Below are 11868 nucleotides of genomic sequence, written 5' to 3'. Positions count from 1 at the left end.
AGTCACCAATGGCAAGTTGCATAATAAATTAGTGATGCATACTCTATTGTATTGTAACAATGGTACAAGTACCTACTTTAAGACAAAGCATGTGTATACACATACACAGAGGTGGATATAAATACTTCTAGATATAGATAGTACTAGCTATAGATAATTTACATTCAGTTCAGTTATAGATAGTCCATGGAATTCTCCAGGCCAGAATACTGGAGTGTGTAGCCTTTCCCTTATAGATAGGTTATTTTTAACCTTACAAAAGAAAGTATCATATATTCTATTCAAATAATTACCTTTTCTGTGGAGAGGTTTTATGGGAACGAGCAAAGATAAAATACTACAACTGAGGTGAACTGAGACACATTCATTCAAACAAGCTGGGTACATTGGGTAAGCCATTTACTTACCTGATTTTAGTTATCCTTGTGAACTGATTTCACATAAAAATTTCTTTGAAAGTTGTTAATTCTAATTCATTTGTGATTTTGCTTAAATTTAACTGTTTAAACATATATTTAGTATATGAAGCAAATTACCTATTACTTTATTCCTTTAATGTTACAATACTCTATATATTATGTACATATCTAATACATTATATACTCAAGAACATCCCAATGATTTTATGTCAATCATAGTGTAAACTTCTTCCTTGTTTCCAATCTTCCTGGTTACTTAGCTTGTTTCTCTATCTCCATCCATGCACCAACCCACAAATATTTAAAGTGCTAGCATATTAATAAAAGTGGGATATTTTCTGGGGGGGGGTGGCCTCAGTCCCACTCAATAGTGATTATCATTATGTCTTGATTGTTTTTTAGAAGAATGCTTCATTTAGACAATTTTCTAATATCCCAAGTCCTAATGAGATAATAGATATTTATATTTCCCACTTATTTCTTACACTACTAATTCTTATGGTAAGCTGTTTGCCTATTCTATGTGGGCAAAGGCCACGTAGAATCTTGTTAACCTGTAATCATTCCAGTATGGGCATGTATAGTCACTGCACACACTTTCCTGAAGTGGGGGAAGGAAGTGCTATGGAATTCAAATTTTCCCATGGATTAAACAGTGCTCAAGAACCTAGCAACTGTGGAGGAAACCCAGTTTACTTTTGCTTTAATGTACCCAGAAGATTTCAAATCAATACTCAGCAGTAATGCTTTAATTGAAAATTAATATTGCCATAATAGGAAGTGAGGATCAGCATCCTGATGTTTGGGAAAGGTCTATTTGGTTGGGAAGGTATTACACAAGGGAGCACCAAAAAATGGAAGAGGGGAACACAAATCATGTCCTTGAGCAAGGACACGCAGTAAACACTTGAATTGGTGGTCAACTATAATTTGCTTCTAGAGCCAGCGCGCTGGCAACGCTACAGTTTGGATTTATAGCAGAGCACGCAAGTAACAATGACTTTGAAAATAAAGTATAAAAGAGCCAAGGAGAAAGTTCTTAAAGATCTACTGCTCATTGCAAGGACTTTCTCCTTCCTGTAAAAGCAGGAGGCACTCTTGTTGCTATTCCCAGCATGCCCCTCTCTGCTGATCTTCCTGAATAATTTCTCCTCTGGGAAACCAATGATATTTGAGTCTGGGTTATCAACAATACTTTATTTTTTGCCTGGGAATTTCAAACCAATATACTCCCAGCCTGTACAATGTAAACAGAAGGTTTCCATTTTGGTAAAAACAAAAAACAAAAAACTTTATTTGCTTCCCATGTCATAAAAAGTTCAACCACCTCTCCAAATTCCCCAGAATAAACACAAGAAAATAGCTCTCCCAGTAGGATCCTGGCACCCCTCTACTACCTTGAGGCCCTTCCACTTCCTCCATCTTCATGGAAGGAGTGTTCAGTTCAGATCCGGCTCCTCGGTGGAATAGAGGAAATTTAGGGGATAAAGAATTTCTGTAGGAATTGTCATCCGCACAAGTAAGTTCCTCCTTTCCCTTTTCACAAGGCGCGCTCACTGTCCCCCGTTTCCCTATGTGTCACCAGAGCCAAGAGAGGACCCCGTCACCGAGGCACGCAGACCACAGTCCCCGGCTTTCATCCCGTTGTCCGTGCCACGTGCAGAGCCGGAGCTCAGATGAGCCGCCTCAGCATCACCCTCCGTGCCCGGCGAGGCCAAAGGCTCCTTTCTTTGCTGAGGGGAAGGGCTCTTGTGGAAGCAGAGTTTGAAAAGCCCCAGCACTGTCACGGTCAGTATCACCAACACTACTACAGCCATGCTTACAAGTACGAAGACCACGGTGGAAGAATCGAAAGCCTGGGGGTTGTCCGAGGGAGACGTAGCATTAACCTTGGGAAAGGCTGTTCCTGAAGAGTTCACGTCCGCCTTTACCTCTGTTTGAGGGGACATTTGAAGGGTAGATAGCGTGCTCTGTGCTCCCCACCGAGGGATCTCGGGAAAAGATGCTGTTGCACTGCCTTGTCCAGGGGCATTGGGTATCTCTCCCGGCCTCTCCTGGACACTGGGTGACCACGTTCCCTTCGGCGCGAGGCTGGCTGCAGTGGCTGGCGGGTGCCAGGTGAGCACCTGGGTCCCTCCAGGGGTCAGCTGTCCTTCCCCATTGGTTACACAGGAGCGTCCGTCTTTGCCCAGCACGAAACCCGCAGCACACTCGCAAGAAAAGCCTCCCACGTCGTCTAGGCAGTCAGGGAGCTCAGCGCATTTGCCAGCCCGTAGATACCTCCCGGGACAGGGGCAGAGCACGGCCCCGGAGGGTATCCCTTCCCAGCGCGCGCCGACCTCGTCCGCGGTGCAGGTGGCCGTGACGGAGAGCTGCCCAGGGCAGAGCGCACTCACCTCCGTCCCGGGGGGACTGAAGTCCAGTGTCGCGCTGTGCAGCTGGAAGGGCGCGCGGTAGCTCAAGTTCGAAGCGGCCCCGGGGCGCGGTGCGGGGCACAAGCTCTGGAACTGGTACTTGCACAGATAGCCGTCGGCGCGCTGGTGGCATCGCATCTCCTTCCAGCCCGCAGGCTCGATTCCCCCAGTGGCCTGGAGTCCCGCACACTTCCGAGCGGTGCAAGAGCGCGCGGGCTCCTCCACCCACTGCAGCGTGTCGCTTTCCGACCCGCCGACGTCGGGGGACAACCAGGAGAATCCCCGCAAGGGCTCATTCTCCAGGGTGCAGTCGGATCGCCGGCGCTCCAGCGCCACCCAGAAGAGAAGGTCTTTGGAGCCCCCTCCGGGCCCCGGGCCCGCCCGCAGGAGCGCGAGCACCGCGCGGAGCTCCGCGCCCCCGCGCACTGTGCTGAGCACCCCATGGCGCAGGGTGCAGGCCTCCTGGGCCTCCTGCCGCTTGAAGGTAGCGTGGTGCAGGCTGTAGCAGACCCCCGAGGCCAAGCAGCCCGCGCGGTCGGCGGTGGGGTGCTCGCCACGGCCCGGCTGGGGCCAGAACGCCTGCCAGAGGAAGCACAGGGCGATCGCCGGCCTCATCTTGCAGGGCCAGCGCCCACAGCTGCTCCCAGCTTGGGTCTGTACGGTCCGAGGGCGTGGGGCTGTCCCGGGAGCGCGGGCACCGCCTCCCACCGCCGGCTCCCCCCCGCCTTCCCGCTCCCCAACCCGATTCCCGCCAGTCCCCTCGACCGCCAAGCTCCAGGGTCCCGGCGGCAAACCGCTTCCCTTAGGCCGCGACAGGAAACGTGTCCGGAGCTCTGCGAGGCCCCGGGGGCAGCCCTGATTTATTCTGGGGTCAGGAACACAGCTGGCTCCAGGGCACGGGGAACGCTGTCCGCCCGAAGGTCAAACACCCTGGTCAGGGCCGGAGAGATAGAAAAGAAAATCGCCCCTGGGAAGAAGCGTTTATCGTTTTCCCCCTGCGCTTAGGGAGTTTCGCAGCCTCAAAGCCCCAAACATTCTGGCGAACACTGGCAGGAAGAGCTGGAGAAGAGGAACTCGCTGAGCGCCCACGCCCGCCCATTGTGCTCCGTCCGGAGCCGCGGAGTTGGCCTCACGACAATTTCTAGACGGCTCCAGGCTCCCTGAGAACCGAGACTCGGGGCTGGTGGTGGGGTGGGGTGGGGTGGGGGTGGGGGGACCCTGTGCGAAGTAGAAGCAGCTCCTCTCGCCACCAGAGGCAGCACTATGTACCCCGTCTCTCCTAGGCTCTGCTTCCCTGTGCTGTCGAAGCCGATACCGGAGTGCGAATTGCGGTCAGAGGATGAGATGGTTGGACGGCATCACCGACTCCATGGACATGAGTTTGAGCAAACTCCGGGAGATAATGAAGGACAGGGAAGCCTGCCATGCTGCAGTCCATGGGGTCGCAAAGGGTCGGACACGACCGAGCGACTGAACTGAACTGAATTGCTGGTCAAAGAAGTTCCTTTCTGGTATCTGAAAAGGGAAAGCCTGTTTCTTCAGGCAAGGCTCGCCTTACAACTTTGTTTTTCGCTTCCATTTCTTTCTCTTTGAAATGGGCTTATTAGTTCATTCAGGAAAGGAAGTGTGTTTCTAGGCCTAAATGAAAAATAAGTCATTGATCTTAACTGTTATGTTAGGTTTCCTTGCCACTATATTGATTCATAACTTCTTCAAGCTTATAGGTTATATATAAATGATATCATGGCCTGTTTGAGAACAACTACCCCACATATGATTTTATCCTTGAACTGTTTTAATATCATTTTCTTCTATGAATAAGTGCCAATATTTGTAGCAGTAAGTTGTAAAAGTCCCCTCTAAGGGACACTAGAATTCAATATCCTTAAGAAATTAAAATATTTATTACATTAGCATGTGTATTGTATACTGTAAAAAATACCCTGCAGCTTAAAAAAGCTTAAAAAGAGATGGGTCCATTTCTTCAGAGTTCCAAGGGCTGTTTTGTTTTAATACAAACACTTTGACTCAGGTGGAAGCAGAGAGGAATTAAAGGTGAACAAAGAAAGTTAAACAGGGCATCCTCTGTGAAAGGATTTTTCTTGTTAGCAATTTAGACAAAATGCATCATTTTAGAAAATTATTGTCTGCCTTGGCTCATGGAGACCAAATAAGTTTCAATCAGAAGTACATAGTTTCAACTAAGTGCTCTTAACTATGCCTGATGCTTGTAAGTATCTATGATCAGAATGAAAGTTCTGATTCCACAGGTAATGCACACCAGGCTCTTAAACTCACTGTTCCTGGACTGGACTGTCAGGTTAGTAAGGAGAGGTAGGAAGGAAACTCTCGGGACCACATTTGTGTGCTTCTACCTTACTTTAGACATGACCCAGCCATTGAACAACCACCACCACCTCACTTTCACCACTACTCTCACTCTTCCTTTTGGAAATTTCTACATACTATATCTTAACAAATGATAGTAAACACCAAGAATCATCATCACACTTATGGTGCTTTTGCTAACTGTGGAGTTTTGCAGCAGGATTTCTCTCCTACCCTTGCTGTTTCCCCATTTAAAGGACATTCAATAGTCCATTTCGGATGCCCGAGAGTCACCTTAAACATAACTCTGCATTTAAATTAAGCGTGTTAAGGAAAATGGAAATCTAGAAATCTAACTGAATGGATTTTAAAAATACCTAATTACTTGGGCCAGCTCTCTATACCTTTGCAGACTAGTGACTGTGTGTTTCTGAATGTGTCTGTGCAGTACTGTATATTTTAACAAAATAAAACTTTCTACAAATCTAAGTAGTCAGTGTAAATTTCTTAGATATTTTAAAAATCACTTGAGATGAGGTGAGGGTTCCAAAGTAAGAAAGACTAAATGATTGAAAAACTTACAGTAAACACATGATTTCCCTATGGGCATTCTGCCTAGAGAGGTGGAATATTAGAAGAGAAGATAGTGGCCATAATGACTGCCTAACAGTCCTGGCCATGCCCGTGATGATGTGAGAAAAGAGAAAAACAAATTAGGTCAAAGTAAGACATACATCATTTTGTAATTAATTACTTTGTGTTGACCTATGTTAAAGTTGGACCGTAAAGAAGACTGAGCTCCAGTAATTGATGCTTTTGAATTGTGTGCTGGAGAAGACTCTTGAGAGTCCCTTGGGCAGCAAGGAGATCAAACCAGTCAATCGTAAAGGAAATCAACCCTGAATATTCACTGGAAGGACAGATGATGAAGCTGAAGTTCCAATACTTTGGCCACCTGATGCAAAGAGCTGACTCACTGGAAACAACCTGATACTGGGAAAGATTGAGGGCAGGAGGAGAAGGGGGCAATGGAAGATGAGATGGTTGGATGGCATCACTGACTCAATGGACATGAGTTTGAGCAAACTCTGGGAGACAGTGAAGGACAGGGAAGGCATGCTGCAGCCCATGGGGTCACAAATGGGTGAACATGGCTTAGCAACTGAACAACAGTTGACCTATATACCACTAACATATTTTGAAATGTATAATATACCTGAGAAAACTAAAAATGAATGGATGTTTTAATTTTTATTATTTTTAATTTATTATTGATTTTTATTAACAGCTCAATTGATTGAATATTCTAGTAATTGCAGGTTTAGTGCTCATGAATGCCATTGGAGGTTGCTGTTACTTATGTACCCATTTTTCAGATAAGAAAACTGAAATCCAGAGATCACGTATGGATAGTTGGTCTGGGGTCAAGTGAGCAAGGATGAACTCAGAGCCTGTGGGTTTTTTTTTTAAATGGAGGTAAAATTCACATAACATAAAATGAACCATTTTAAGGTGTACATATAAGGTGATTAATTAGTACATTCTCAATGTTACGCAACCATCACCTCTATCAGTTCCAAAACATTTTGATCACCTCAAAAGTAAACATTAGGACTTACCTGGTGGTTCAGTGGTTAAGAATCCACCTGCAGATGACATGATCCTCTACATAGAAAACCCTAAAGACTCTACCAGAAAATTATTACAGCTAATCAACGAATACAGTAAAGTTGCAGGATATAAAATTAACACACAGAAATCTCTTGCATTCCTATACACTAACAATGAGAAAACAGAAAGAGAAATTAAGGAAATGATCCCATTCACCATTGCAACAAAAAGAATAAAATACTTAGGAGTATATCTACCTAAAGAAACAAAAGACCTATACATAGAAAACTATAAAACACTGATGAAAGAAATCAAAGAGGACACAAACAGATGAAAAAATATACCATGTTCATGGATTGGAAGAATCAATATTGTCAAAATGGCTATACTACCAAAAGCAATCTATAGATTCAGTGCAATCCCTATCAAACTACCAACGGTATTTTTCACAGAACTAGAACAAATAATTTCACAATTTGTATGGAAACACAAAAAACCTCGAATAGCCAAAGTAATCTTGAGAAAGAAGAATGGAACTGGAGGAATCAACCTGCCTGACTTCAGACTATACTACAAAGCCACAGTCATCAAGACAGTATGGTACTGGCACAAAGACAGAAATATAGATCAATGGAACAGAATAGAAAGCCCAGAGATAAATCCACGAACCTATGGTCACCTTATCTTCGACAAAGGAGGCAAGGATATACAATGGAAAAAAGACAACCTCTTTAACAAGTGGTGCTGGGAAAACTGGTCAACCACCTGTAAAAGAATGAAACTAGAACACTTTCTAACACCATACACAAAAATAAACTCAAAATGGATTAAAGATCTAAATGTAAGACCAGAAACTATCAAACTCCTAGAGGAGAACATAGGCAAAACACTCTCTGACATAAATCACAGCAGGATCCTCTATGACCCACATCCCAGAATTTTAGAAACAAAAGCAAAAACAAACAAATGGGACCTAATGAAACTTAAAAGCTTTTGCACAACAAAGGAAACTATAACCAAGGTGAAAAGACAGCCCTCAGATTGGGAGAAAATAATAGCAAATGAAGCAACAGACAAAGGATTAATCTCAAAAATATACAAGCAACTCCTCCAGCTCAACTCCAGAAAAATAAATGACCCAATCAAAAAATGGGCCAAAGAACTAAACAGACATTTCTCCAAGGAAGACATCCAGATGGCAAAAAAACACATGAAAAGATGCTCAACATCACTCATTATCACAGAAATGCAAATCAAAACCACAATGAGGTACCATTACACGCCAGTCAGGATGGCTGCTATCCAAAAGTCTACAAGCAATAAATGCTGGAGAGGGTGTGGAGAAAAGGGAACCCTCTTACACTGTTGGTGGGAATGCAAATTAGTACAGCCACTATGGAAAACAGTGTGGAGATTCCTTAAAAAGCTGGAAATAGAACTGCCATATGACCCAGCAATACCACTTTTGGGCATACACACCGAGGAAACCAGATCTGAAAGAGACACGTGCACCCCAATGTTCATCGCAGCACTGTTTATAATAGCCAGGACATGGAAGCAACCTAGATGCCCATCAGCAGACGAATGGATAAGGAAGCTGTGGTACATATGCACCATGGAATATTACTCAGCCATTAAAAAGAATTCATTTGAATCAGTTCTAATGAGATGGGTGAAACTGTAGCCCATTATACAGAGCAAAGTAAGCCAGAAAGATAAAGACCATTACAGTATACTAACACATATATATGGAATTTAGAAAGATGGTAACGATAACCCTATATGCAAAACAGAAAAAGAGACTCAGATGTACAGAACAGACTTGTGGACTCTGTGGGAGAAGGCGAGGGTGGGATGTTTCAAGAGAACAGCATCGAAACATGTATATTATCTAGGGTGGAACAGATCACCAGCCCAGGTTGGATGCATGAGACAAGTGCTTGGGCCTGGTGCACTGGGAAGACCCAGAGGGATCGGGTGGAGAGGGAGGTGGCAGGGGGGACCGAGATGGGGAATACATGTAAATCCATGGCTAATTCATTTAAATGTATGACAAAAACCACTGCAATGTTGTAAAGTAATTAGCCTCCAACTAATAAAAATAAATGGAAAAAAAAAATAAATAAATAAAAATAAAAAAAGAATCCACCTGCAAATGCAGGAAACATGAGTTATATCCCTGATCTGGGAAGATCCTACATACGGCTAGGCATATAAGCCTGAGAGCCACAAGTACTGAGCGCCTAAGCCCTAGAGCCTATGCTCCACAAGAGAAACCATGGCAACAAAAAGCCCAAGTACCACAAGGAAGAGTAACCCTTGCTCAGGGCAACTAGGGACAGCCCTAGAGCAGCAGTGAAGACCCAGCACAGCCAAAGAGAAAGAGTAAACTTTTTAATGGCTGAGTAATATTCCATGGTGTATATGTACCACAGCTTCCTTATCCATTTGTCTGCTGATGGGCATCTAGGTTGCTTCCATGTCCTGGCTATTATAAACAGTGCTGCGATGAACGTTGGGGTGCACGTGTCTCTTTCTGATCTGGTTTCCTCAGTGTGTATGTCCAGGAGTGGGATTTGAATCAGTTCTAATGAGATGGATGAAACTGGAGCCCATTATACAGAGTGAAGTAAGCCAGAAAGATAAAGATCAATATAGTATACTAATGCATATATATGGAATTTAGAAAGATGGTAACAATAACCCTATATGCAAGACAGAAAAAGAGACACAGATGTACAGAACAGACTTTTGGACTCTGTGGGAGAAGGCGAGGGTGGGATGTTTCAAGAGAACAGCATCGAAACATGTATATTGTCTAGGGTGAAACAGATCACCAGCCCAGGTGGGATTCATGAGACAAGTGCTCGGGCCTGGTGCACTGGGAAGACCCAGAGGAATTGGGTGGAGAGGGAGGTGGGAGGGGGGATCGGGATGGGGAATACATGTAAATCCATGGCTGATTCATGTCAATGTATGACAAAAACCACTACAATATTGTAAAGTAATTAGCCTCCAAGTAATAGAAATAAATGGAAAAGAAAAAAAGAGTAAACCTTATTCCCGGACTGTTTTTATTTTCAAATAATGCTATTACCATCATAATAGGATACCATTTTACCTCCACTGGATTCCAAATATTTGAGATGCTGAAAATACAAAGTGAAAATCTATAGCCTCTTTTATATATTACAGGTAAGCGTAACAACTTTGGGAAAGCTTGCAACTTTTTCCCAAAATTAAACATTTATATACTGTTTACCCCAGTATAATTTTCATGCTCAGGTATATACTCAAGAGAAGCTTGCACATGTACAAGAAGACATATAAAAGGATGCTGATAGCAGCATTGTTCATATTTAAAAAAAAAAACAGAATTAATCCAAATGTCAAGCAACAGATGATGACAGATAAATAACCTATGATACAGTCACTCAATGAATATTATATCGCAATCAAAATGAATGAAATACAGTTGCAACTAGCAATATGAGTAAATCTGATCAGTATTCTGGTAGGAGAAATGGCATTTGATGTGGGCTGTAGTTAGAGTTCTAGCTTTTGATTTGGATAGTGGGTTTGTAGGTGGTTATTCTATTATTAAAAATCAGTAAGTACATAATTAATAAAGAAAAGTGGCTTTATCTGGACAAATGATGAATGACATGAACCAAACATTATAATTAATCTGACTCTGAGCAGCTGAATTCCAAAATGTAAGGTATAAACAAAATAATATGCTAGTTATATTTTCAAGAAATATTGTCAGTATATTTCCCTTTGATCCTCACATTCTTTTGAAGGTAACACATTTCTAAATGTAAGCTAATTATTAATTTGAAAAAGCATAATAAAATATTTCTGTTTCTTTTTTAGACAATCTGTGTATTATTATTTAGAATCATATATGGTATTCATTTGTTCATTCATTTATACAAGGTCACCCCATCCATAGAACTAGAGACCATTCATAAGGAGAATAAGTTAGCCCAATATTTTCATTTGATTATTAATTTTAAAATGTCAGAAACAATGATGGAAAGGATAAAATTTCACTAATCACATTCAAGTTATATCATAAGTTTATAAAGTTGTCAATCTCACTGAATAAATTCTGCTACTGTTGAAAGAAAACAACATCTGGGCCTTAGCATATTTCAGAGTTCACCAAAGATATATAAAAATACTTCAGAGGAAATTGAAAAGGAAACAACATTCCATTAGAAGAACATGGCGTTCGGAAGCTAATCTAAGCTAGAGACCAAGAATTGTAAAGATTCATTGCCTTTTAGAACTGTATTGAACCATAACAAAATGTGTACTGGACCTTAACAAAATGTGTATTGAACCTTAACAAAATGATCAACGATCATTATCTTTATATTTCAAACTGAGGAAATTTTAAATTCTAAGTCTCAAGTATACATGATAGTACTTAAAGAAGAATAAAATTTGGTAATTTTGTTTTCTGAAAACACAGTTTCTAATCATAGTATGTACATGGCCTAATCAAGATGTATGATATGACCCTTAAAGCAACAGATCATACAGACTCTTAACCTAACAAATTCATATATACTTGAACAGGTAAAGACTTCTTTAGGTAGCATCGTGTTTAAGTCATCTGCATACATTTATATACAGTCACTCATTTCAGAAACGTAGGTCACAATAACAGGTACTCATTTGGTTTACAACAGAAACAAGAAATTTTAAAAGACATTAAACTTTATGCTCCTTCGTTCAAACTGCTCTCTAAACAGAGGTAGTGCTGATCATGTTCCATGTGCCCTGGAGGTAATATAGGAAATTATTCTCTGGTGGCCATTACAGAACTAGTACATGTCCCCCTTGCCAAGTGTATAATCAAGAAATAATGGAGGTATGACTCATGCACACAAAAGCCTTGTTATAATCCAAATGCCTACCAAGTTTGAAAGTATAAATATTTATCTTACTAAGTTTTTTTTAAAATTGCCTACAGAGCCAGTTTATGTGCTACTATTGAAAATCAGTCTCACTACTTTAAAGTTACACACACACACACACACACACACACACCCCTCTTACCCAGAACTTTTTTTTTCTGACTGATC

At 42.2% G+C, this 11868-nt stretch overlaps 1 protein-coding gene across 1 annotated transcript; it reads right to left on the bottom strand.

The window, feature by feature from the left end:
* Positions 1–1601: 1601 nt before the first annotated feature.
* On the bottom strand, positions 1602–3951 carry CLEC14A (C-type lectin domain containing 14A). The gene has a single exon (XM_020916577.2). It carries the CDS (start codon positions 3446–3448, stop codon positions 1991–1993), a length of 1458 nt encoding a protein of 485 aa, XP_020772236.2. The 5' UTR covers positions 3449–3951; the 3' UTR covers positions 1602–1990.
* Positions 3952–11868: the final 7917 nt, after the last annotated feature.

The sequence above is a fragment of the Odocoileus virginianus genome, chromosome 16 (genome assembly GCF_023699985.2).
Source record: "Odocoileus virginianus isolate 20LAN1187 ecotype Illinois chromosome 16, Ovbor_1.2, whole genome shotgun sequence".
Lineage (NCBI taxonomy): Eukaryota > Metazoa > Chordata > Mammalia > Artiodactyla > Cervidae > Odocoileus > Odocoileus virginianus.
The sequence above is the reverse complement of the archived record's forward strand: the minus strand, read 5'-3'. Positions and strand labels throughout refer to the sequence as shown.